The 27,498-nt window shown below is 35.7% G+C and overlaps 1 protein-coding gene across 9 annotated transcripts in view; it reads left to right on the top strand.

Moving 5' to 3' along the window:
* Positions 1 to 27,119, top strand: part of PTBP2 (polypyrimidine tract binding protein 2) — a 52,886-nt gene extending 25,767 nt beyond the window's left edge. For 2 of the 9 annotated variants that reach the window (XM_040610096.1, XM_040610102.1), the window contains 11 exons: positions 1,300 to 1,472; positions 1,902 to 2,045; positions 5,653 to 5,817; positions 5,894 to 6,004; positions 14,872 to 15,067; positions 22,488 to 22,642; positions 24,111 to 24,144; positions 24,591 to 24,683; positions 25,063 to 25,279; positions 25,381 to 25,458; positions 25,607 to 27,119. In XM_040610096.1, the coding sequence (XP_040466030.1) occupies positions 1,300 to 1,472; positions 1,902 to 2,045; positions 5,653 to 5,817; positions 5,894 to 6,004; positions 14,872 to 15,067; positions 22,488 to 22,642; positions 24,111 to 24,144; positions 24,591 to 24,683; positions 25,063 to 25,279; positions 25,381 to 25,458; positions 25,607 to 25,739 (1,499 nt within the window). In that variant the 3' untranslated portion in view covers positions 25,740 to 27,119. Of the gene's footprint in view, positions 1 to 1,299; positions 1,473 to 1,901; positions 2,046 to 4,660; positions 4,676 to 5,652; positions 5,818 to 5,893; positions 6,005 to 14,871; positions 15,068 to 22,487; positions 22,643 to 24,110; positions 24,145 to 24,590; positions 24,684 to 25,062; positions 25,280 to 25,380; positions 25,459 to 25,606 lie in introns of all 9 variants that reach the window. The other 7 variants (XM_040610094.1, XM_040610097.1, XM_040610095.1 and 4 more) reach the window with 7 other exon arrangements.
* The last annotated feature ends 379 nt before the right edge of the window (positions 27,120 to 27,498 follow it).

Genomic DNA, 27,498 nt, shown 5'->3' with positions numbered 1-27,498 from the left:
TAAAAGTAGTCTTGTTCAGAAATCATTGGTTTTTTTAATCCTCTTTGGTGTAAGCCCTCAGTCCATGAATTTGAACCCTAATAATGGTAAGTATTTTTCTACTAGTTACAATTTGTGTGTTTCTTGGAAATACAGGCAGCTATTGAACTGTTCTTTTAACAGGGAGATCAGAGGTTGAACACACTACACTGACTTGCATGTTTTATAGCCAGAAGTGGGGGGAAAAAAGGAAGTCTTCACACTTGTTTCTCACATATCTAAGTGCGTTCTGATTTCCAGCATCAATTAATTAATATCCATATATCTTACGATGGTGTAGTTCTTTAGCTCTTGACTCTTTCTGATGTTTACTTGACTGACACATTTGTAGGCAGCAGTTCTATTGCCTTCTAACCAAAGTAAGTAATTTTTTTGGCCTTCTTTCCAAAGCAAGACTTCCATCCAGCTGGCTAGCTTTCTATTGCATATATTCTAGAAAAGGAAACTCAAGTTGGAATTGTGCTGGAATTCTGGTCAATATTCCTAATACTATCGTTCCGGTGCTTTGTGTAATACTTCCCAGCTTCTGCTAGGAGAATCCTCTCTGGATCTTTTTCTTCCCTACCTCAATCCCCCAGGTCCATGCTGGCTGCATGATATTTATTAGTTGGTTTTTCCTTTGCTGTGGGTGAGGTTATAGTTAATAATTGTCATTTTTGTACTTGGTCCTTAAATTCTGACATGGTAGATTTCATAAGACTTTTGTTAAGTTAGTCCTCTGTGTCATCCCCTTTCTCCAGTGTGATCCTTCTCAGCGTCAATAATGCTTCCTGTCTTGCTTTGATACTTCTGCTTTTTGTAGAAGGTACCTTAGTGAAAACAATCTTCAAAACTTCACTGTAGGAGCTGCTCTTGTAACTATTTACCACCATTTTTCTCCTTCCAAAAAATTCTGGGTAACCTTAATTTTTTAAAAAATTAATTTTATAGTTCTTATGTGAACCTTTCTGAATCATAACTAATACTCTTACATACAAGATACCTCACTGAAAGTGAGGTGGAAAGGATTTGCTGTGTCTTATGTCTTGTTTAGAAAACGAGCTGTCACAGAAGGTTATTGAGTTGGTCTTCAACAACCCACCTTTCATGAAACTGTAACATTTGTCTCTTCAGAATTTGTTCTGAACCCTTAAATTTTATTTTGGTCAAACTGAGAATTTTTAAGTAAACTATCTCTTATTTGTAATTAAAAGCATTTTTTTAATAAAGTACTGGTAATATCAGTAAACTTTTCAAATATAGTCTGAATATGTCTTTCAGCCAATGGTAATGACAACAAGAAATTCAAAGGTGAAGATAAAATGGATGGGGCTCCTTCGCGTGTTCTGCATATCAGGAAATTGCCTGGGGAAGTGACAGAAACAGAAGTTATTGCTTTAGGTTTACCTTTTGGTAAGGTAACCAACATCCTCATGCTGAAAGGGAAAAATCAGGTAATCTGTTGCTTTCTGTTTTTTAGTATGCTTACCTTTCAAATTATGTAATTTCAAAATATGCTGTTAAAATGCTATTGAAATAAGTCAGATAACAGTAAGTATTGAAAAAAGAGCCTTTGTTTCTTTAAATGTTTTTAATGAACTTACACTGTCTTTCACTGAAGTTTTTGAGGGGAGCAGGAGATGGTTGGCAGCTACATAAAGCAAAGAAAGTTATCTGTAAGATGTATATTTAGTTCTGCGTCTTCACAGATGAATTTTTAGAGATGAAATAGCTTAGCAAATAAAGTTGGTATGTAGAGAATGACATCTTCTGAAGACTGATATTTGTTAAAATGTTACCAAACCCTTTAAGTGTGTTTTATATGCTGCTAATATGAAGATTATCTGCTTTGTAAATACTGAAAATCAACTGTTTAATTACAGGCATTTTTGGAACTTGCTACAGAAGAAGCAGCTATCACTATGGTTAATTACTACTCTGCTGTGACACCCCATCTTCGTAACCAACCTATTTATATCCAGTATTCCAATCATAAAGAACTGAAGACTGACAACACACTTAACCAGGTATATTTACTGTTCTGTAGTATTACAAGCGCACACAATTGGAAGAGGCATAGCATGGATTCTTGGCTCATGTGGTATACGTTTAAATCGTTTGGTTTTGTTCACATTCAAACACTGCTGTAGTCTTACCTATGATCATTCCATTTTGTGACATTGAAAGGTATTTTCATTTTGTGTGATCTTTACATTACAATGAATTTTGTTAATGTTTCTTTAATGTAAAAGGAAAAAGATTTTGAAGTGCCTTTTTAAGTTTGTTTCATAGATTAAGTTTTAATCTCTGTTTAGAGACTGTAGGATGAAAAAATTAAGTTTCTCATTCTGACACATGAAATTCTAATGCCAATTTGATTTTCCCTAGTGATAATAACTAATGCCAATGCCTCCATTTCAGTGCTTTGAATGATCACTTTGGTAGCACCGATTATGTGATCTGCTGTTCTTGGAGAAGAATACCTTAATATGATCACTGTAGAGACAAATACTCTTAATAACAAAAAAATGTTCTATGCTTGCTTCTGCAGAACCGATTTCACAATAAATATAGATACATGTCTGGTTTTAGTAGAACAGGAAGATTGCCAAAAGTAACATGGTGACCACTTTGTAGAAATTATAGGGGGAGGAAAGAGACATCAATTTACCACAAGTCAGATGATTATTTTAAGGTTAATATCTTACATCTTCTTTTTGATGTTAAAAAAGGCACTGTAAGTACCAAGTTACAGTTGCTGTTATTTGTGTAGTGTCTTAGGTAAGGTATGTAAACAGTAAAATTATAGCTCTTGCCTTTAAAAACAATTTCAGGATAATCTATTGAAAGACATCTTGGATTGGATCAAGTATAGTGTTGATTTTCCTGTTGATCTTTCTAAACATTTTGGTTCCTTACAATCTTATGATAGTTTGTCTGCTAAAGGTACTTTTTAAACATTGAGAACTTCTTTTCCCCCAAAAAAAGTCAGTTATAAAAAAAAAATAATACCTTTATTCTCTTTTTTCAAAAGTAAATGGAGGATTAATTTTGTCTGCACATATAGTTGGTGTACATACTCCCTTAAGCTTTCCTTTACATTGTCCTCTGGCTTTTGTGGTGATACGGGTTTTGTACTTCACGTGTCCACCTTTTGAACGTATAGGATGTGCTGGCCTTTCATTAACTTTTATGCCACCATACGCGTTAATACCCAATTTTAACATATTTCTGGTCTTGCAAGTCTCTTTCTTTAATTTAGAACAATATAAAGGTACTTGGCAGTAAGTATTCTGTAACTAGTATTTCATGAAGCATTCTATAAAACATGAGATGGTTAGATACTTTTTTTCTGTAGGGAAAAATAAAAGTGGTGCAGATATTGCTTGTAGTCTGCCCCCGCTACTCAAAATTTAAATTTTTAATCTATATTTGAAAGCTTTCTCATCCAGCCAAATTAATTTTGAAATTGTATTTTTCTGGATGTTCAAGCTGGAAGATACGAAGTAGTCAGGAGGCTAGTACATGTAACTGGAAATATAGGATAAAAAAGTTAGAGCAAGATACAGGCATCTTAGTTATAAAGAAGATAAAAAGAAAAACAATATTTAACCAAGGGGTACTTTAAACAGCTAGGCCCATAGAAACAATGAAAGTAGGAAAATTTCCATTAAGCTATGCTATTCTGAGTTTCTCAATAATAGTAGCTTCCAAGATTATTTTTAGTTACGTGCTCAGAATGAGTTGGCTCTAAATAAACAGATTCAAAAGGGACAATTTAAGTTTTCATCTCAGCTTTATAATTCTGTGAACGTCATTTTCCTGTGAGACATCAGAACGCCAAGAGGAGCATTTGAACTCAGATTTAAAACAAACATATCTTACCCTGTTTCATATAATATCTAAACTCAGAAGAATTGAGAATAGAATGACCTCTGTAACTGTAATTCTCTTTAATCATCAGCCTGTCATGAGTGCATGGTTTTACTCTTTCTGCACAGACATTGCAACATTTAGAAATAAATAAATGTTAAACTTCAAATGGTGTAGCTGATATTTCAAAATTAATTTCAATTTTGCAAAAATAAGAAAAAAGCTTTGCATGCTACTCAAATGTCTTCAAAAGTGACTATTTATATATGATAATAAATGTTATTTTGAACTTGTTTGACAAAATATTCATTCATAATAATTTTATAGATTTTATCTTCATTTACCAATGTTAAGTCCTGTATTCCTTCATGTAGTCACGTTAGGTGCAATATGATGTATAAGTATAGAGGGGTAGTGCTAACAAGGGTTATGTGTTAAAATTGTCTTCACAACTTTTGGTTCTTTGGCTTGTACAATTTAAACTTTTCCAGTCACTTTAAGGAGTGAGTTTTAATTGATACGTGCTTGTTCTGTGCATACAGAAGTAGGAAGTAATTACGCAGCTCTGCCAACTATCTGGCCATCTTGCAAGTTGTGTATTTCAGAGGTTAGGGAAAAAAAGTATGTGCTGGTATCAAAAGCGATTTTTTTACAGAATTACGATAATGAATGTTAAACGTACAGGTAAATTTTGTTTTCCCAACCAGTGTTCACCAGGTCTTTTTTTTTTTTTTTCCCCTCACTTTCCTTACTCATTGATTCGTTTCAGTATGAGGAGTATCATGTAAGTTGTGAGACATGAAATTTTGTAGTAGCTCTAATACCTTTAAAATAATACGGTATGCGTTATTATGGTGGTTGTTATTTTTACCTGGCATGCTCACTTGTCTGTTTTGTATTGTTTTGCTTCATAAGGCTACTGTAATGAAAGTATTAAATGGAAAGCCTTTTTTCTGCACTTTTTCTTTCTCAGAAAAAGACATCTAATCTTTCTGATGCTGTCAGTTTTGGCAGCGGAAGTAGTTATATAGATGTGTGTTCTTGTGATGTCATCGTGGTTACCTTTGAATTTCTAAAACCCTGCTTGTGTTTAAAAAAACAACAAATCCCCACACATGGAGAGGATTTTGTTTTTCTTTTTATGAAAGAGGGTGGATAACACCTCTCTGTGGATACAACTTTCTGACACTTGTCAGTCTTGTGTATTATTTCATTGTGTTATAACTGAGAAGTTTGTAAGTCTTAGTTTAGCATTATTGCTTCCTATCAGAGCCTTCTTCATGATTAAAATGGCAGTGAAATGTTAACTGTAATAGTCTCTTGAAAAATAGGATAAATACGGTTTCTGTAGGCTTGGGGGTTTTTTGTTGGTTGGATGCTTGGTTTTTTTCTTTAAAGGAAAGAAAAAAAAGGCTGTAAAGAGTCTTGAAACCTACAAAATCCTCACTTGCTTTATCCTTACTAGTAGAACAATAAGCCTGCTACTAGGAAGATTGATATTGGTGCCGTTTGAAGCCCCTCCTTCCTTGTGAAATAAGGATTAATTGATGTTTTCATTTTTACTGTCTTGTCTCACAGAGTCAGACTGCATTGCACTTTGTGTTATGTCTGTAGCTCTGACATAAATGAACTATTTTATGTTTCTGAAGTTAACTATATTGATATTGCTAATTAATTTCTACTTATCTTGAAATATTTAAAAGTATCTATTGTCTTTTTTCTTTTTTTTCTTTTCTGTTTTTTTTTTTTTTTTTTTTTTAGCGGGCCCAAGCTGTTCTTCAGGCAGTGACGGCTGTGCAGGCAACAAATGCTCCCATTAGTGGGACCACTGTTAGTGAGAGTGCAGTGACTCCAGCTCAGAGTCCAGTACTTAGAATAATTATTGACAATATGTACTATCCTGTAACCCTGGATGTTCTTCATCAGGTAAGCCGCATTTCATTTTAACTTGAGCTATGTTTAGGAGGAACTAGTGTGTAAAATTTTACAATGTTTTTGGCAGATATTCTCTAAATTTGGTGCTGTATTGAAGATAATCACATTCACAAAGAATAACCAGTTTCAAGCTTTACTGCAGTATGGCGATCCAGTAAACGCACAGCAAGCAAAACTAGTAAGTGTAGTTCTCTTTTAAGGCTGGAGACCTTCCTGTACTCTAAATGTTTGTAAAATGTTAATATAACAGATTACTGACCATAATAATGTTCATACTCCTTCACCACTTGTGTGAATTTTTTGAGGTATCATATAATAACTCCCAGTTATTTTTTAATGTTATATTTTGTATAATCAGTGTTTAAAGATACTGTGTGTGAGAATACTATGTATAAAGAATTGTATAAATCTAGAATTGTGAACAAATAATTAATAAGACTGCATAGAGATTAAATAATTTGCAGGACTGCAATAGGGAAATTGTCAACCAGAAGTAAAAATGTAGGATGTAATGCTGATGCATAACTAATTCACTCCAAGCAGCAAATTTAATAAGCCCATTGGATTATTGTTGGTAGATACTTTCTAAGCATCAAAACAAAGATGGGATTTGTGGATTGGATAGAAGTTCATGAAAGTTTTTAATTACAATAAATACAAAAATACAAGAAAAAAAGTATCTAGACTTCATTATTACCGTAGATGCCCAGAAGAGAGTGTGCAATCTTACTCATTGGATCATGCTATGAAAATTCTTTGCAGCAGTAAAGATGAGAGCAGGATCATAGTTTTGTTTTATTGGAAACTCCTATCCTGGGTAGGAGAGGCAAGAACCGGTAACTGGTTTTATTCATTATAGCAGAAGAGAGCCTATGGATAAATTACAACAAAGATCAACAGCATGTTATCTAGACCAGATGTTTTGAATTAATTGAATGGCATATGTTCATATCTATGGCAGTAGAAAAGTAGAACCAAAGAGAAAAGCTAGATGGTTATGATTATTAGTATTATTTTTTTTTCAAGACACTGATGAAACGAATTTGTATTATCAAAACTTCCCATGCAGTCTGGGTGTGTGAATGTCTGATTAAAATTGATGTGCTGGTTAAGTGTGTCTTGGCAGCATAGAAGCTCCTGGTTGCCCATGGGTCAACAGAATAGCTGAGAACTTAGGAAAAGTGAAAAGCTTGCACTTCAGACCAAGTTGGCAGTGAGTATCTCTTAGTAGAGGAAAGTAAAAATAGGCTTAGTTTTCTGTTGTAATGAGTGATGACTATCTTGAAATAAAGACCTTTGTTAAATGGTGGAGGATGGTCATTTTTATTGTTGCCACCTAATGAAATACTAGGTATTCATTAAAAAAACCTGAGGTGGTCAAGACAGGCAATTGCAAAAAATGAGACCTTTTCAAAAAACAGTGTTAAGTTTTCATGCTATTGAGAAAAGTAAAGTTAGCCAGAGACAAGAAGATTTGCAACTTGATTTATGATGATTTACTTAAGATAATCTACTCGTGAAAAGCTGTCTGGAAGTAGTTGTAGATTTGGAGTACAACTTAAACTAGGGATATCCTTTTTAGACATCAATAGTATCAAATATTAGATTATGTTTCAGGGTAGAGGGAGATGCATATCTGTCACTAATACATAAAATTTTGCTTGGATGGAATGAGTGTTTCAGGTTTTAAGTAGTGATACAGAAACCAGGTCTTTAACCTACAATTGCTGCAGTAATTGACTGGAATTACTTAGATTCATATTTGAAATATTTGATAAGCAGTTGGATGCTGATGTGTTTATTTTGGAATGTTGTAATTCAGTCTTGATTTGTGTTTGGCAAGTTATTTTTCAGTAATATATGTTAATGCTGCTTTTAAAGTGCATTTTTGAAGCAAAATACAACATCAAGCGCTAAATCTTTCGACTTAGTTTTGAGTTTTACGTATATTGTCAGAAGATAAAATGGAAAGATGACATCTGTGAAATGGACTGTAGTGGTTTGAAAATTACCAGTGTAATTCTAGAAAGGTATTATAAAGAGTGACAAAATAACAGATGAGGTATGTAAAAGTATGAAAGGAACATAAATTCTTGCTGTTGTTGACTTCTGACAAACTGATCCTAGCTCATGGAATAGTGTATCGGTCATAATTTAAAAAAAAAAAAGGGGGGGACATGTATTTGTTTCTCCAGTTTTGCATGTTTTGATGAGGGTAGGTGTTTGCTGTATTGGTAACTCATGTGTGAATGACTAAACTTCATTGAATAACAGTGACTCCTGTGTGTACAGTCATTGTCAGAGTGATCTTGGAGCCTATTGTAGTGACAACTTGAAATGGTCTTAGGTTTATAGTTTTGTATTTTAACCAATCTATATGTAAGTAGGCAAACTGCTAAGAGTAATATCGACTGCAAGTATTGAAGAATGCTAAATCTCATGGAAGGTTTGATTTTCATGCTACCCTCCCAAGCTAAATAGAGTAAAACAGGTACAGTTCTTATGGTTGAGCTACTGTGGTAAAACACGGAAGTGCCACCAAAACAAAAATATATAAAAGAAAGAAATAGATGTTGGAAAAACCTCCTGTTAAAATACACCTGGAAATACACTAGAAGCAAGAGGATGTGGTGGCTACACTTAAGTTGCATGGAGTTCAAAATTAAAAGCATGGTAAAAGAGTAAAGAAGTTTCCAATTTGTTTTCCATCAGTTGTTACTATAGAAGATAATAGGGGAATTTAATTTGCTACTGGCACTCTTCACAGGAAATCAGTATGTGGCCTTAATAGAAATTGAAGACTTATTAAGGAAGTTAAAGAGCAGTTTGAAAAACTCAATTGATGAAAGTACCAAGGAGAGATGCTATTCATCTGAAGGTTGTGAGAAAATGGTGACACTGACAAGAATGTACAATATAAAGCCTCGAGCTCTATTGGGACCACTTTTGCTATTTGAATGAGCAAATAGTGAAAAATTGCATTCCTTCTCCACCTGCTTTGTGAGAAACTCATTTCCTGTAAAAGCAGATTATGGCTATACTGACTGATATTTCATCACCGCCCTCAGATTGGATCATTATAGTTCGTTACACTGGCAAGTAAAGGTGAAGACTACAAACTCCAGGTTCTGTGCCATGCAGCAGTCTAGCCACGGGTTGGAGAAAGTACTGAGAATGTGCAACAGTGGAGCACGTTGAACTGCTGTGCTTCTCCCAGTGAAACAGAAGGTGATGTCTGTATGCATAAGGAGATGTTCTAAGCATCACAGATAGCTCATTTTCGTAGTAAAAATCAGTACCGTCAGCATAAGCAGCAAAGTTAAATATTTGAATACCAGTAATCTGGTATACCATAGAAAGAATAGAGTGCCAGTGTTTCAGTCTGAGCAGCTGACTAATCCAGAACGTTGTCTTTGTGTAAATGCACCAAAAGTACTCTTGCCAAATCTTCAGAATTGGCAGTTACTAATGTCATCCAGGGAGGATTAACCGAGATTCCTGTGTAGCATATGACTGTCATCTTGACCCAGCATGGGTTAAAAAGAACACAAATCTTAACTGAGAGTTTTTGTTACAGTTGGCCAGTTGGCCTGTAGGTGACTCAGAGTACCTCTACATTCTACAATCTACTCAGAGATTTTGTTGAGGTTGATTCTACAGTCAGGATGTCACCTTTCCAGTTGTTTTGAGTGACAGCTTCAGGGTGGCTCTGCACAGGTAGCAGTCTGCAAAAGATCTCAGCTAGGCTACATTGCCCTAAAATCTGTAGTAGGAACTTGAGGTACTTGTTGCCAGAATGGAAAGCAAGGACATCTCCAGGTAAGATTCTTAGCTTCAGGGCAATTGTCCATCAGTATTACATCAAGGATTTTGGGGCATCTTGAATCCTAAAGAGTTCAGTTTGTGCTTGGAAATGGTAAGTATAGTGTTCAGGTAAATGGGAGACTGCTGGATTTTTGTATCAGAAAGCCCAGAAAGTGCAGCAACAGTGTTTGTGTCCTGGATTTTCCAGTTTTGTAAAAGAAAACATACAGAACTGGTCCTTCAGTCAAGGAACTGTACATTAAAAATAAAAGATATCTTGTTTTTGGAGAAAGGCGTGCGTTTTACCCAAGTTTCTTAGCCACAGAAACTTCCAGTATCAAAGACACTTGTCTCAAATTAATTTCATTCAGGTAGATATTTGCAGGAGGCACTTGGGACGCATATCTCCCAAGGGATATTTACCACATGACTTGCAGTTACTTTGAGGTACCTATTTGAGCTTATGTATGTTTTGTGAGGAATACTTTTTTTATGCATTAGGCAGTGGTGTTTTTGTGCTGTCCCTCACTGCCACTTCTTTCTCTCCACTCTAATTTGATTTTTCTTTATCAGATCTCAGTAAATGCTTTCAAACTATCCTCATCCTGCTAGAGATCTATTTCCTGTCTTGAATCCTCTTCTTAGGTGCCTGCAGTGCTTGACAAAGAGGGACAGATACACTATTGTGGCTTGAAGCCATACGTCTCCAGAAATATCTGCTAGCTAAATGTGTGGACTCTATTTCTGAACTGGGGAATGAAAATACCAAAACGTCAAATCATTTTCTGTCTCCCAAACTGCGTCCTTGTCTGTCTTTTTTAGGTACTGTATGTACCTATTAGCTAAAGAGCATTCTAAATGACATCTCTTCCTGATTTTTAGGGGACTACCTTGACCATCTGCTGTAGGGAGGTTTCATTCCACAGATTCATGGTCTGTAGAGGTCTTAGGAGAAGCTCATGAAAACCTATTTCCTATAGCACTTTTCAAGGGGGTCATCTTTCACAAGGATTTTCAGGCATCTGCAGCACTGAAAGTAAAAAGAAGAGCAGTGAATTCTATCCATTACATCACAAAGCTCTTCATGCAGGTTAGGAAGACCTGAGAGAAGAAATGATTCTAGGAATGTTCTTTATCCGCTTCAGAGCCTGCCGATAGATCAGACTCTTATCTGCAGGAAGCTGCATCAGTCATTCAGGATGTTACGTTTTGTAACTTTGTAGAGTACTTCTGTCATCTGAGATCACCTTTGCTGCTGTTATCACTTCTCTCAACATCCACAATCACATTGGGAAATGAGAGATCCTACTGTCAGTAGTCCATGTTGACTAGATTCTTACTGTTCGTTCTGCAGAAAAGCTTGTGTATCATTGGTTACAGTAGCAGCAGGAGAAAATATTGTAACTGTTTATTGAATTCGATTTCTTTTTTCTTGTCGTCTTTTTTTTTTCCTCTTTCTTTTTTAGATTGGAACAGTCTCTTGTTTCACCTCTTAATCTGTGGGATCTTTTCTAAGTCAGCAGTTCTCGTCTCTTCATCCTCCTGGCTGCTATGAGCAAAAAGAGGGTGGTTTGACATTAGTTTTTAGAAATGGGAAAATATTATGGTTTATGGTGCAGGCCTCCACCTTTTGTCGACGTTCCCTGTATGGTCATTTTTTACTGTCTGTGACAGGCAGTCATAGCTCTCTGTTCTGGATCCTTAAGACTTCCTAGGCTATTTCTGCTATTCTCTGTCTTGTTAGGCCTTGCTTATTCTTGCCTTCAGTGATGCCTTGAGACATGAGCAGACTTTGGATTCTTTGTGAAAATAACCTCAGTTGTTAAGACACTTTATAAATGCTTAGAATGTTTCTAGTGTAGTAGTTGTCTAGAGTGCTAGCCTCTTCAGAGCCAGCTCCTGTATTGTGGAGCTTTCAGTAGTGTCGGGGATTGTGATTTTCTTTATTTCTTGTTTACTCCCTTTCTTAACTGCTGTAGCTGATGTAGAACCATGCAGTATACTCAGTTATTGGGAGTCATCTTCTTTTTCATTTGTTTGGTGTGAGGGGTTTTTTGGTTGCTGTTTTTTTTTCTCTCCCCAAAACAATCTGAGTCACACAGAGGAATGAGTAGGGATGATGGTGTATTTGCACTGTGGAGTTGAGGTCATTGTGTCAGTTCAGACATGTGCCCCTCTCCTTGGATTATGTGTCAGCCTGAATTGAGAAAGGGATTTTTGTTTGTTCTTTTACCACTGCTTTCTGTTGGTCTTCTGAATGTTCTTGCTAGCCATCTTGTTTCGGTGCTCCTATGCACCACAACGTATTTTTTCAGGAATCTGCTGATAAGCTCTTGGCAGGAGGTGAGCCGCTCATCAGAATGATTTTCCACCTTGGTAAAGTCCAGGAAGAGGGTACTCTGTAGTAACAAGGAGGAGGGAGGAAAGACAGGGGCCTGGAAGTGATTCAGTATCATTACACTGTTAGTATTGCATGATGACGTAAGTTTAGATGCTTCTGTTGTCAAAGCTTAAGTAATGGATTTGCCATCACAGGCAAGACAAAGCATGATATTCACATTTCGTAGACGGGTCCCATGATACTTGATCTCCTTGGTTTGGCATGTGCGTGATATGGTACTTTGTCACATGTGAATGTATGTATAGATAAGTGCTCAAAGAAGGATGTTTCTTACCAGTAACTAGAGTTCTTTGAGGTGATGTCTGTACATACATTCACTAATGGTATGCCTACTGTCTTCTCACTTTTTGCAGCATGTCTGTTTGGGAGGAACAATTTGAGGGTTTGTTGCACATTCTCTTATTGCCATATAACAAGGAGCTCAAGGACAGACGTTCACAATTGTGACTTCACATGTGAACAGTTAATCTTGAAAAAAACCTAGTTGCTGGTAATTTTTTTGCATTGTTAGAGGTGTATGATGCTGCTGGTAGAGGGGGGTGGGGATGAGGGTTTTTCTGTTACTCTGTTTTGATCTGTGGCAAGAGCCTTTCCCAGGGTGTGACTACAGTCCTCATTAACAGTCCTTCCTTTCCAGTTCAGGATGTTCTTTCAGAATGTGTCACAACTACAAGGGATTTCTCTTGTGCAGCATTCTTTTGTATGTACTTTGGGTCACTTCTGAATTTCTTAGAAAGAGGAGGTTTTGTGGTTTCAGTTTTAAGTTTTTCTTACTTACTTGGCTCCCATTAAACATTGACTACTCTGGAAACTAGCAAACCAAAACCTCTGTACTTTTTAAGACTAAAAGATGTTCATCAACTTAACAGCCTTCTGCCAGCCATAAATCAGCGTGTCTATAGACACCACACAGAGGGGTAATATGAATCTTATGTTTTAAAGACTTAGAGCTTTGTGTCATGGTCCTGTGATTGGACAGAGCTAGAGGGTACTGCATTTTGGCCTCATCCATACCCATTCGCATAATGAAGAAAACTAGGTATTTCCTTGATTGCAATGGCATTGTCTTTGGCAATAAGTAAGCTCAGGCCCACCTTTAATCTGTATCTTAGTGGATATTAGAAGGTAAGAAGTCTTCTAAAAGTGATTGATTGATTCTCTTAGATGTTCAGGTGTTCAAGTGAGCTTCTTTTCCCAACATTAGGAGTCTTGGATTCTGCTTTGCGACTGTGTATAAAAGCTTGAAAATTCTGTATTCTGTAATTGTGGCACACACCCCACCCAACAATACAAAATCAATCCTCAGTTTGTATTCTGTGAATCAGGACAGTAGATTTTGCTTTGCCAGGACTGTATAAAGCATTGTTGAAGTTGAGTTTCAAGCACGGGAGTTTCCTTTTAAATTGCTAAGTATTTGTTGAGACGATGTGTAGTTTGACAGGTTTCTATACTTTATTTTGGTGTGATTTTATTTTCCCATTATTTGGAATTTCTAATGATACTGCCTTACTTATTCTTATACATTGACTGCTAATGGTGTTAATTTATTCCAAGTGATTTCATGAGCCCCAGAGAAGTCAGCTGTGATAGTACGTGTTTGTAGGAAGGGACAGCCTTGCTGGTCCAGCCCTAGCAGAGGGGTGTCTGCAGGATGTTCACTTTCCAGATGTATCACTGTGTGAAAATAGCTATGTTGCTTCCATATCCCAGCAGGCGTGCTAGTTCGTGCAGTGCTTAACTCAAAATAGTAAGTCCTACCAGAACTGGAACGTGTTGGAGAGTACTTAGCAGATGTAACCAAGCTAGCTGTGTAAGAAGCTAGTTTGGGTCCAGAAGTGGTAGATTTCAGTCTGGCATTAATCAAGAGAAACAAGAGATCTGATTTTTGCATTTGAAAGTGCGATTTATTTGGGTTTTTTGCCATGTGTATACATAAGGTAGTCTTATATTTAAAATACTGATTTGATTGAATGGATTAATATGAGCTGTATTTCACTGCCTAGAATTTCTTAGTTACAAAAGTTTTTGGTTTCTTTTAATCTCTCATATTTAGCTGTTAGTGTTTCAAGTGAAAGGAAGTTATGGCCAAAATGTGAATAGAATAAAGTCCAGGTATATCAATTTACCTCATATATAATGAAGATGGACAAAACATGTTGTAAGGCCATTTTAGAGAGTCTTTTCATATACTTCTAAGTGGTGTCATGTTAAGAGTTCATGTGAATTTTACTGTTAATAGGCATCTATTCAAAAGTACCAATTAATTCTGAAAATGGGATTTTTTAAAAAGGTGTCAGTAACATCAGTTTAGGAGATAAAAGTTGCTTTTCTTACAATTTTGGCACTAATTACCTTTAAAGGGAGAAGGAAAACATGCCGGAACAATGTAAATAATCTGCTTCAACAGATAGCTGGCTAACATGGTATTTAATGCTATTACTTTTTTTTATTTTCTTCAGGTCCATTTTCTGTGTGAGAGTACTGGTGTGATTTTTGATTTTTCTTCTTTGAGAAATTTTTTGGGCATTATGTCCGAATTAAATCTGTACTATGGCATACGTGTTAATTAACTATATTCAACAGACTAACTTTTAAGTTTGACTGCATTAAAATGTCTCTTGCCGCTTTCATGCATAACCCATTTCTAGGTAAGAGAAGTAAACACTGAGCTTCCTGGAATCATGTTAAGAGAGATTAATGCATTTTAATCTTAATTGGTTTTAAGCTAGACAGCAAGACAGATAAATGCCTATACGCTGACCTTGGGTTTAAAAATAAAATAAAATTGTGCAACCAACCTGTATTGTGTATTTTGTAAATAAATTGACTCCCTTTTCCAGGCCTTAGATGGTCAAAATATTTATAATGCTTGCTGTACCCTACGGATTGATTTTTCCAAATTGGTGAATTTGAATGTCAAGTACAACAACGACAAAAGCAGGGACTACACTCGTCCTGATCTCCCATCTGGTGATGGACAGCCAGCGCTGGACCCAGCTATTGCTGCAGCCTTTGCAAAGGAGACCTCTCTTCTAGGTATGATTCTCTTGTATTGCAAAGTCACTTGATGAAAATACTTGTTAATCCTTCTAAGAATTAAAGATCTTAAATTGTGTGATAGTGTCCAAAATCCCATTCAGGCTTCAGTCTATATTGTGATCTGAGTTGTAGTAACACAATTAGATTGTCTTCAGAATGAGTAAGATATGCATGACATAATGAGAAATGCACAAAGTATAAGGAAAAGTCAAGTTAATTCTATTTTTATTTCCAAATCTGTCCTCCCTTCTTTTATAGCTCCTGTTAGATGCTACTGACCACCCTGCCACCCAAGTTTATAACTGATTTAATGAGATTTACACATTTCATTTATGCAAATGCTTATTTGTAATATCAGTTTATAAAAATACAACTTTGTTGGTGTTCCTTTCAATGAGGAAAGAGTATGCTCTTTTGCTGGTGGAAAAAAAAAAGTGTGCTGGTATGATTTCTGTAAATAAAAGGAACAAAATCCGTAGTTGCACTTCTAGTGCGATGGTACATGAGTTCTAATATCCTGTTAGCTTTTGAGTTAATCTGAAGGTGATATGCTCTGAGAAAGTTACAGAGAAATGTGTGTTCTGACCATTAGCAAAATAATTAGTGCATGCTTTGGGAGATAGTTGTAATTTTTTTTAGTTTATCACAATTCATTGCTTAAGTTTTATTCCTTATTCTGTCAGGTGTTTTTTTTGGTGAGAACACCTTTCAGTCAGACATAATCTCATGACTTTTATAAGACGTGATTTATTATGTTGTGATTATTTTTCTTTCCACTCAGTCTTTTTTTCTTATTTTTTTCTTTCCCGTTTTTCTTCTAAAGAAACTGAAGAACAGCATAGATTTCATGCTTTGTTTTTTGTACAAGGTGGGACAACTTGGAATAAGTCAATGCAGTAAAGAGGCCTTTGCTCTCCTGTGTTACAGAAGTTAGAAGCACTTAGTGAATGATGTGAGCCCAGAATAAAGGGTGAATATAGTAGTTAAGGCTTCTGAATGCTGTGCTATATCTACCCTTTTCCAAATTCAGATTATTTGAAGGATACGTTTCATGTCTAGTGGTAAATTCCATACACATCCACTTCCTGCAGATTTTGGAGTGCTTGAATTCACATCCTCCAGTACGACTCACAAAATGGTGTATCACTTTTAGCTACAGCAGAAGTTTTGGAAGTAAAAAATACCATAAGAATCTATATAAAGTTTCTGAAGAACCTCTAGCTAACTTTTTTTCCTCTTTTAACTTCCCATCATTTAAAAACTGTCGTCTTTCATTTCATGGATGGATAGGGAAGATGGGTGAGTGTTTGTGAAGAAGTTTTGACACCATAGAGATGAGTGCTGTGGATCACACCCTTGAGGCATTTAGTAATTCTTTTGTTAGCATCTAATGGCTAGAATGTAGACATGGGGCTGCAGTATGAGTATTAAGGAGGCAAAAAGAAAGTGAAGAAGCTGCTTATTAATGTGAGTCCCATCATATTAGGTGTTGTAAGGCAGGGATTTGGGAGAGGAGAAGGTTAAAGATTCATGATATATAAAACAGTGCCAAATGCAGCATTTTCTTGTGTAACTGTGACATTATCCTGACTCCTGAGAAGTTGTTTTCCAGTCTCAGGCTTACTAACGTATTTTTTTTGTATGTAAGGCTGATGATAGCATGCATGCAATTAGTAGATTTAATTTGCTTGGCATAGTGGGATCATACTCTGAGGATGCTTGGATCATTGCATCACATTGAATATATTTAATAACTGGGGATACTCTTCTTGTTGTAGTTATCCAAGTGACGTTAGCTTTGGTGGAGTGTATGTTCTAGTGCTTTAGGGTTGAAAATCACTTAGATGCTTTTGTAATTCTTGTGTACTAAGCTACGTAAGTTTTGTAGCCTTTTGATTTTAATCATACTCATTCTTTTGTCTATATTAAAGGGGTTTTCTAGTAAAATCATGAAGATGTCATTCATACTAGCTAACTAAATATTTTAATTCTCGCTATCTGGATGGACCTCTTTAAATGCACTGTTTTTTCCAAGCAGCAGAAAGATAAAAGGTACACTATATGAGTAACTTCCATTGCAGCTGTGAAACATTTTCAGAAGATCAGTGAAGTCAGTCATGTTTATTTTGATGAGTAGTGGGGATTATGTATCAGGGTTAGTTTTTTCCTCTGTAGAAGTGTTCATTGTTGGAAAGATACTTAAAGGAGCCCGGTACATATTTTTTAACTCTGCTTGTGGCCAGTTGGGTGAGCTTGATATATTGTAACTGCATCATTTGTCAAATGGGATTGATTATACAATGGTATTTTTTTGTTTTGTTTTTGTTATTGTTGCTTGGGTTTTGATTATTTTTTTTCTAGATGCCTTTGTTTGCTTTTACAGAATTTGAGCTCTACAGGTGAAAAAAACCAAGAAGGCTGCGTAGTACTGTTGGTGCTGTAGCTGTTTGGGTAGTTGTCAAAATGGAAATGGTGCATTTTGAATATGGAAGATCAGGGTTCCCATTTGGGGCTATATTCTGTGCAAAAAGGCAGAAAATGTAATGTAAAGGCAGAAATGATGTAAACAAGAAAGGACAAAGGATAGAAAAAGCAGAAGAGCCTAAGTGGATGGTTGCATGTGCAATTTATAGCTGTGTTTTTACTCAGATACTCAGAAGAGTGAGAACGCTTGAAAGTTCAGAGTTACAAGATGGAGGTTTGCAAACCGTGATGTGTGAAATATGGCAGAATGATAGCAGTGACCTTCCTCCTGCTTCTTCCTTTTATCTTATATTTTATTTATTTTTATATGCTTCAGAATTCTTATTTCTGTAATGTTGATAAAGATATCTTCAGAGTGTCTGCCATGCCCTATTCACAGATGGTTCCCAAAGGGCATGTTTCTCCATGAAGGAGTGGAGCTCCATTTTGAGCTTAATGTCATGCTCTTCAGATTCTTTTGGAAGCTCAAAAAGAGTACCATAAGTTGACCCTGTGGCATTATTAAAATTCGTGCTGTGGCTGTTCTCTTGTATGTATCTAATGAGATTACTAACAGAAACTGTGGCAAGGACTCAGTTCTGACTTTTGCTTATGTTATGCTGTTACATGCTGGATAGTTGTACAACTTGGGTGCTCTTTTGGTGTTGGCTTTTGAACAGTACACTAATTCATATGTCAGAAGTGCGGTTTAGGTTTAACAATTTAATGAGCTGAATTTTAGTGACAAGATGTGAGTCTTACTAGTCTTGGTGTTTAAACCTGCATTAATACTAAACTGTTACATATCTCTATTTCCTTCTGGATGGAATTAACCCTTCTCCTCAGTAAACGTAACTTTATGATGTAGTGTAGTAACACTTGCAGCTTTATAAGCTGTTAGGCAGAGATTTTTAAAGAACCTGCTATTTTTCCCAAAACCCATTCAGGCGGAGTATAGGAAGTAGGCCAGTAACAAGTAGAAAAAGAGAGATGGTGGTTACTTGACGTAAAGCCACAAAAAGGGTTCATAACAGGACTAGGGACTAAATCTGGTTCTCAGTCGCAGTTATGAATACATGCATTAAGATGTATTAATTAAGTCATCATTAAGATGACTACTCCTGCCTATGGTTTTCACACGTAAGTTCATCATATATTTTTAGTGTAGCTTTAATTTGCCTCTTATTAAAATGGCATTGCTAATTTGCATGTCAGAGGTCATACAAAAAGATACACTGAGGGGGAATAAATAAGGTGACATGCTGTGTTTAAACTTTATTAAGTAAAAAGACCTAAAAAGGCTAGGAAAAAGGTGTGTGATATTTGTATGTGTTCATTAATATCTGGAAAAAGCAAAAAACTGTTATCTGTAATTGTTGGAAGCTGAAACAAAGCTAGTGACAAAGCTTTCTAATACTGGTTGATCATGCTGAAAAAGCAGCTAACATTCCTAAAGAGTTTGAGATAGGTCCTCAAATATTGAAGCAGCATGTTGCATGATAACTAATAATCATAATACAAGTTGTTCTTATTTTTTTTTATTTGCTTATATCAGAATGGCAAGTCATAGTGCAGTAGAGATCTACAGAAACAGAATTTTTTTTTCTGTGGATTTGTAATTTGTCTGACCTTTTCAAGAAATGAGGTCTTTGCATGCTATGTAATTGGTTAGAAATGTATCAATCAAATAGATGATCATAGCCTGCATGCATCATTACTCATTCGTCTACTACACCCTCAGCTGTGATGAAATAAGGTGTCAGAAATCTTTGAGACTGTAAATTGGACATCTTTTCAATGAGTCTTGTTATCTTTTGAAAGAAGGAGAAAATCACTAATGGACAGAATGGGCTGGTTTCAAATGAATTATCAGAAGCAGATGGTTGATATTTTTTTTTCCTTTTTTTCATCTCACATATGAAAAGATAAACACATTCTCTACCCCCTAACCCCAAGTTACAGGAGATCTTAGCAAAAAAAGCACCTTTGAATAAACAGCAACTGTATTACATGGAACCGCAACAAACACATGATTTTAACTAAGAACTACTTATAATTGCAAATACCAATACATAATAATCCTTTAACACCAGTATGTTTGTTTAATATTTCAGCTGGAAATATGTTGCTGTGGTTATCCACAACAGCTTTATCCCTTGCTGTCATCGCTGGCTTTCTTTACTGGCACTTTCCACTAATGCCCCTTCTTAAGGTTCTTATTAAATTAATCTATCTCAAGGGATAATAACTGAAAATATTTTGGTATGAATGGTATTGAATTAATCTTTGTTTTTAACCTCTTCAAGAGGTTAAATAAAAGAATGTCCTGTACAGAGTCTGATGCTGTGAAGAATTTTGCCTTTTAATGTATGAATTACTCAGCTATGCTCTGTTCACCTTTTGAAAGTGCCATAAAAACTTCACTAAGCATTTTTAGGTTCCTTTATTCTTAAAAATGCTGGATTGGCTTAAAGCTTCTAAGGTTAGGGAGAGGTGCGTAGGCACACTAGATGATTTGAAATGCCCTGGTATCTTGGCATTTTCCTAATACCCAAATGATTGCTGTTGACCAGTATAAAGTAAGTGTTTCCCTTCAGGTGTATGTCTGTCAGACTTTACTGTCATGCTTCACATTTCTGTCTGTGTGACCTCTGCAGTACCCAAGTGACGTTCAGCTGTGTAATACAAAGCACTCAGAAGTACATTTCCAAGACTTAATTTTTAGAACAGAACTGGATTCTTTTAAAGTTGTTTGAGGAGTTTAATTTATTGTTCACAGGTTTCCCTATGTGTTACAGTCTGATTTTGGGAATAAACTTCCTTCTTCCACAGGGGTACTTACTGTAACAGCATCCTTTATTAATTGTTTTTTCTTGAAACTAAAGCTATACTCTTCAGCAAAAACATGCATCATATTTATGTGGGATTTTGGTCTTGCTATTAATATATGTAAGTATAGAATATTACACTTCCTCACAAAATGGATTTTGAGAAACAAATTTGCTGTGCTTGGACTAGCAGTGGTCCATCTAATTTCATGTGCCTTGTCTGACAGCTAGTGTTACTTCTGTGTTCTCTGGTAGAAGACCTAGCACAGCCCTCATAACGTATGCTCATACAGTCGCATACCTGGGAGGAGTGCTTTCCTAACTGCCGGGTAGCTAGTGCTTCGCTTACGTGATGAAGCATATTATATGTCGCTTCATTGCCTATTTAATGTAACTGGCAGTTCCCACAGACTATCTAATACAGTCTCAAATCTATTAAGTGTTTTTGCAGGGTGGAAAGGAGAAAAGCAAGTTTGGGTTTTCCCTTCTTTTTATGTATTACAGTCCCACAAATAGCACATATAATGCAATAAAAGATCATACTTTTTGATGCGCGTAGATTTGCCCTTTATCTTGTGGCATGAGAGATGGCTAGAATTGTCATTACTCAGAACTTTCTATTCTTCTGGTTTGATCCCTGAATACTAACATTTTTAATCTTTTAAACTTTATCAGACAGTGTTCCTTATCTTTAATTTCCTTTCTTAGAACACTTACTGTTTTTTCTTCTCTATGTGCTTTGACAGGAAATGACTAGAAAATATTTTTCAGTGCTTGGTCAGTAATACTGTTAAGCACTATTGCAAAGTAGTGATGGATATCCCGTCCAGTTTGAGGGGTCGTTTGGCCAGCCCCACAAAATCTGTCTCTCTGTCTTCTGTGCCCGCTTCCCCGCTCCTCCCCCCTCCCCCAGGAAATTAAAAAAAACCCAACATTGTAACCTTACTTACTTCCCCCTTCTGTTCTCTTTGGATACTAAGTCTTGGATTATTATGTTTTTAAATTAATGGTTGAATGTATTATTATCTGCTTAGCGTTTGGGCATTGGCTGAAACTGAAGAATTTCTTTTCTCTTGTTACTTCCTTTAAAATAAAACTTAACATAGGAAGGAAAGTAGCCTTAAGTACTTAGTGTAAAGGTTATATTTAGACTGTCTGCCTGGCATACTGGAAGATTGCTCAAAAGATGGATTAGTTTAGTATGATCATCTAAACATTAGAAAATTTGCCAAAATACTGAAATCTGAGAACCCAGTTGCAGTTAAAGAAAATAAAGTACTGAAGTTATATTTCTTTATTGTTTTTCACACATTTTTCTTTGTCAGTGTGGTTTTACTGAACTCTTTAAAATGTTCAAATACGAGAAAGCTGTTCCTATATACTCTATGTATCGTGCATATGATCACAAGAACTTTTCACAGATCCTGGGGGTAGCATGCTTGCCTAACACCCCAGTGACCTGACCAGGCAAAACCAGCAGGTCTCTACAGGATCTGAATTTCCTTGGAAGAAGAAAAGTTAAAAGCACAGCTGAAGGTTTAGCTAATGGTAACATGCTGCTTCATGGAATTGGATTACAAAAGTCATTGAGCATAGTCAGTGGTGCTGTCCTGAATCTTGAAGGTTGCCTCCTCCCCTCATTTCTGTTGAGACTCTGAGAGATCCATAGGCCTTTTCACATGACCAGCTGCAGTGTGTATATTTAGTCTGAAGCACCGCATTGAAGTAAGGAATGCATCTCAAAGGGTGATGGAAAATAAGGATGTAATGATGCGCAGAGCACAATTAGTTTATTCTTACTGATCAACATTTACTTTAGACCATTTTAATAAACTAGACACTTTAAGCATTTTGGAGTACAGTGGAAGCAGTTCTGGTGTACAAGACTGCTTATTTGAAAAGAAAGTACTTTTTATACCTCATCATTTCTTTGAAGACTTAATAATTTGAATCAAAAAAAACCTTTTTACATTTCTTCATGTTAATTTCACAACCCTTTGCATGACTTTAACAGTGGAATGGTCTGCTTTGTAGTGTTGTATGCAACACTTGTACTGATATATAGGAACTTTTTTTTTTAAATGACTTGTGTGTATTTCGTAAAATATGCTTTATTTTAAAATTAGGGCTTCCTGTTGCAGCTGTTCCAGGAGCTCTGAGTCCTTTGGCTATTCCAAATGCTGCTGCTGCAGCTGCAGCTGCTGCTGCTGGCCGTGTGGGAATGCCTGGAGTTTCAGCTGGTGGCAATACAGTGCTCCTGGTTAGCAATTTAAATGAAGAGGTCAGTGAAACAATTTTGCTTTTGTTTTTCCTCTTTAGTCACACTTCATTTGTCAGTATTTTATAATTTCGTTGTATTTGGCCTCTTACATTTGGATTTTAAGCTCAAAGTATTTTTGCTGTTTTTTTTTTTTTTTTTTAATAATCCCCCAAAGTTAATTTTAAAGCCATTATTATTAAATACTTTTGTTTTCCCAGGTAGCTAACAACTTAAAATGTCCTTTGATAGTCGGCTACCTAGTTTTGCTAAGAAAAAATGTGGTAACTACTGCATGTTTGACATTTGAATTGAAATGCTTTATTTTTACAAAATAGCAGCTATGCTTTCTTTTGCAATTATAATCACGTAAACTAGAATTTCTGTTTTGTTTCTTCTAATTGTTTGCTGTTTCATTTCATGCTTGTATCTCACATTTTTAAGGTCTTAATTTATGTGAACTAGTCTAACACATTTTTCTTTGAAGGTTCTCCCAAAGATCTTGACGAGGCACTCTTCCAGTCTCTCTTAGTAATTTTTTTCTTTGCAGTTTCTCATTTGTCTTTAAAAAATAATAATTAAAAAATGGTGGCAAAGCATTTTCATTTTAACTGTATCTTTCTTGCTAACTCTGAAATCTAAAAGGGTTTATTTAGTTTTGCATTTTTACTGTCCTTTACATTTATTTTGATGGCTGTGAAAGCTGGTATGAAATGTGGGAAGTTTGTATCAGTCTAGCTGTTCCATTTTTAACTGGCCTCTGTCACTGTAAATCATTAAGCTTTTTTTTATCATCTGGTACTATTTTGTCATCCACAGTCTTGCATGTTAAAATGTTTTCGATCAGAGTGCCATTTTGAAAGATTTTTTGCCTGCATTTCATAACCAGCCATGCTTACGCAGTTAAAGTTCAAATTTTAAAATTTCTATTGCATGCTTTTTGTTAATTTATTTTCATGTTGAGATGAAATGCTGTAGTTTACTCTTGATATGAATGTACTTTACCCATATTTGTCTTGGGTGACTACATTTTACTCAGTTTTTCTTGTACAGTACATAAACCAACCATTTTCTGACCAAATTCCTGCATTTCTTATGTACTGACCTATATTTTATTTTTTTTTTGTTCCCCACTTCCTTATTTTTTTTCTTCTGCATTGCTGTATTCCCTTCCCCATTTCATCCTTTTCCCTGTGTGTTCAACTTCCCTTTCCTTGTCTTTACCCAAATTCCCATGCCCTTCCCTGTCTTACCCTTCTCCTTGTCTTTGTCTACGTTCCCTGTCTTCATTCCCTATGTTCATGCTTCTGTGCTTGAACAAAATGTTCCTCGGACCAACTTGCCCCAATTAACCGCCTTGAAACCATGATCCATGACCACCTCACCATTCTGCGGGAACCACCCTTCGTTATGGATGATCTGTTCATCTCCGCTCTTCCTCGACTCTTCTCTCTTCTTGTCTTACGCTGCTTGCTCTTCTCTCCTTCTAAAGATGGTTACGCCCCAAAGTCTGTTTACCCTCTTCGGTATGTTATTGTTAGCACTATACTTTTATTATTGATTTGATTTTGGTTGGTTTTTTTTGTTTGTTTGTTTGTTTTTTTTTGTTTCACCTTAATTCTTATTTGTAGCTAGCACTTTGGCTTAAAGTTGAATAGTAAATCTTTTGCTATTTTTCTTTTGCTGTTTAAAACTCTCCATAGACACAGATTTTCTGTTAATGCATGCTAATATATTTTGCATGGTCTTTAATTTAATATCATTCACATAGCTTTGAGGGTTTATCAGAAATTATTCTTTTCAAAATTCACTATTCAAAATCTTTATCTTCTTTATTCATTTGGGAGAGTGTTGAGTTTGAGTGAGTGATCTTGTTGCTGTCTGAATGTTCCATTGATATGTCAATATATATTACTTAGGTGACTGGCTTTAAATGAACTTTTTCTTTTGGGTTACCTTTGACTTTGAAAAGGTGTTTATGGTGATGTGCAGCGCGTGAAGATTTTATACAATAAGAAAGATAGTGCTCTTATACAGATGGCTGATGGAAACCAGTCACAGCTGGGTAAGATTAGTTTTCTGTTTATATTCCCATTAGTCTAAGTACTTGAAATTACACTGTGTAAAATCAGGTGAACTAAGCATGTTTACATTTGTCAGTGTCTTGTATCCTGGTTACCCACAAGATCCAAAATCTTATTGTGTACACTTGTGCTCTAGAAGGCCTGCACAATATCGTAAATGAATTCAACAGCTGAATCACATATGATGGTCTTTAAATAAAATTAAATACTGATGCAGATTCTGCAGGCCTAGTTCTTGATTCCAGTCTTCTAGCACATTGACCCTTTGATTTGCTCGGGTGTTTTTATTGTTCTCTTGGTGATGTACCACAATGTATTGAAAAGTAACAGTGAATTGAGTAAACTGCTTGTCTTTTTCAGCCATGAGCCATCTTAATGGACAAAAAATGTATGGAAAAATTATTCGGGTTACCCTGTCTAAACATCAGACAGTGCAACTACCTCGAGAGGGACTTGATGACCAAGGGCTGACTAAAGACTTTGGTAATTCACCTCTGCATCGCTTCAAGAAGCCTGGTTCAAAAAACTTTCAAAATATATTCCCTCCTTCTGCAACACTTCATCTGTCCAATATTCCGTAAGTGTTGGCTCTCAGTAAGCCAGTAGTATTAATGTGAATCACAGCACACCAAACTGAGTAATAATTTCTTGCTATGCTTATTTTCTTTCTGTCTGTAGCCCATCAGTAGCAGAAGAGGATCTACGCACATTGTTTGCCAACACTGGAGGCACTGTGAAAGCATTTAAATTTTTTCAGTAAGTAACTTTTCTGTACGTAGCTCTAACGAAAGACTGCCTAAATGCATTTTTGCAGCATGTCTTAACGAAAAGTGCGTAGAGGGTAGCGAACATTAAGAGCAACCCTTTTAGTGTTCTAGTTCCTAATGCCATTATTTTGTTTCAGAAGAGATCACAAGATGGCGCTTCTTCAGATGTCAACAGTAGAAGAAGCTATTCAGGCTTTGATTGATCTTCACAATTACAATCTGGGAGAAAATCACCATCTGAGAGTTTCTTTCTCTAAGTCAACCATTTAAAAAGGCAGTTTGAAAATGAGGGTGTATTGCATTGTTTGGTGTTGTCACCTATTGACTGTTCAGGAAAGTGGGGACCAGAGTTTGTCTTCTGTTTTTTTTATTTTTTATTTTTTCATGCTGTTATCATTCCTTGGTTGTTTTAAAAAATAAAAAATAAAAAAACTTTAAAAAGCAGTGATATTAACTGCTGTTGTTCAACTGTTGTTTAGATAAACCATCATTTTGTTTAAAAGATTTCAAGTTAATACCACAATTTTTCAACTTAGTTGACATACGTGCCTTAAAAAGGAAAACTAGTACTGCTGGAATTGCATAACTAGTAAAAAGCAAATTTGGTTGTCTGGGGCACATTGTTACATGATAATTTAAATATGTTTAGGCAGGGGTGTGTAAAAAGGTTAAGCTTTTGTTTCTCCTGCTTGGTAGATATTTTTTTTTTTTTTTTATCTGCTGGCTTGTCACTTAATTTTCTTTTTAATTGGATAAGATGCATTACACTGAAAGAGTAAAATGACACTTGATTTCTGCTACCATTTGCTTTGTGCTCCTTTTTTTAAAAAGGCCTTTTGTATTTCATCGTTCTGGTCTAGATTCAGTTATGAATGTAGGCATTAGTTAAAATTAACAAGGTACAGAATATTAATTTCTTAAAGGACAAAAAGTGACTTCTGTGACTTTGGGCCCTACGTGAAAAGCATTGTGGAATCTTAACCTTTTTGTACACACTCTTGTGGGATGTATCATATAAATGTCAGCACTAAGTAATGTCTTGTTTGTGGCTGAATATTTTTCGTAGATGTTTTCGAAGTTGACATGACTTATGTGCATTTCAATATATATTGCCATCTTTAGTTTGTAATTAAGATATGGAATATGGTTGTGGATTTCTGAGCATGTACAGACTGGTCAAGCTAGTTCAGGAAATGGTGCATGTATTTTTCAGTGGTGAAGAAAGTTTGCTGCAAATGCTTGCAGGCAATTTTGTGACAGTTTTCTAAAACTGACAACCAGGTGGGACCAAAGTTTATGTGCCTTTAGTCTTAATTTACCTTGCATTGTAATATTCAGTTTTAATATATCTCTTCAAAATATTTTGTATTTAGAAATTGATCTGACTTTATTATAAACATGGCTCAGAATCTACAGATCAGTTAATTTGAAAGCAGTTCTCTGTCAGTCTGAACTGTTACCTTGATTCTGTTTAAATGACCAATACTTTTTGAAATTGATGTACTTAGTTTCAATATTCATAGATTCTGTTATCTATGTAGAAAAAAATGGTCATGTATATTTTCTATTAGTTGAGTTTTTACATCTTTAGAATTGTAAAATTCAGTATAGTTTGAAAGTGGCACAATTAAAAATTAATTTTCTAACAAAGTTGGGAGGTTTGACGGTGGTTTAATTTCATTTTGTGTGTACTCTGCTTACCTCTGTAGCATGCTCAATAAACACTTCTGTAGCTCTGTAATCACCTTTTCTGTCTTTCTCTGCTGCTTTCTCTCTCTCCTCTTCTTTGTTTTTCACTTCTACTGTGCTTCTAAATTCATGTTTATTCTCTGCCAGGGTGGGAAAAGCATAATACTAAAAAATACAATTTATGACTTTTTACCATAAATCTGATGCTGTGAAAAATACCAGCTCTTTATTTTCAGAAAGATAGTGACCCCTTTGCAGGCATATGTGCATATTAAACATTTCCCACCCTGTTACAACTTACTGCTTTAAAGACATAACTTTTACTGTAGTTTCGTTAGCT

This window comes from Falco naumanni, chromosome 11 (genome assembly GCF_017639655.2).
Source record: "Falco naumanni isolate bFalNau1 chromosome 11, bFalNau1.pat, whole genome shotgun sequence".
Taxonomy (NCBI): Eukaryota; Metazoa; Chordata; class Aves; order Falconiformes; family Falconidae; genus Falco; species Falco naumanni.
This window is presented reverse-complemented; position numbering and strand designations above follow the sequence as displayed.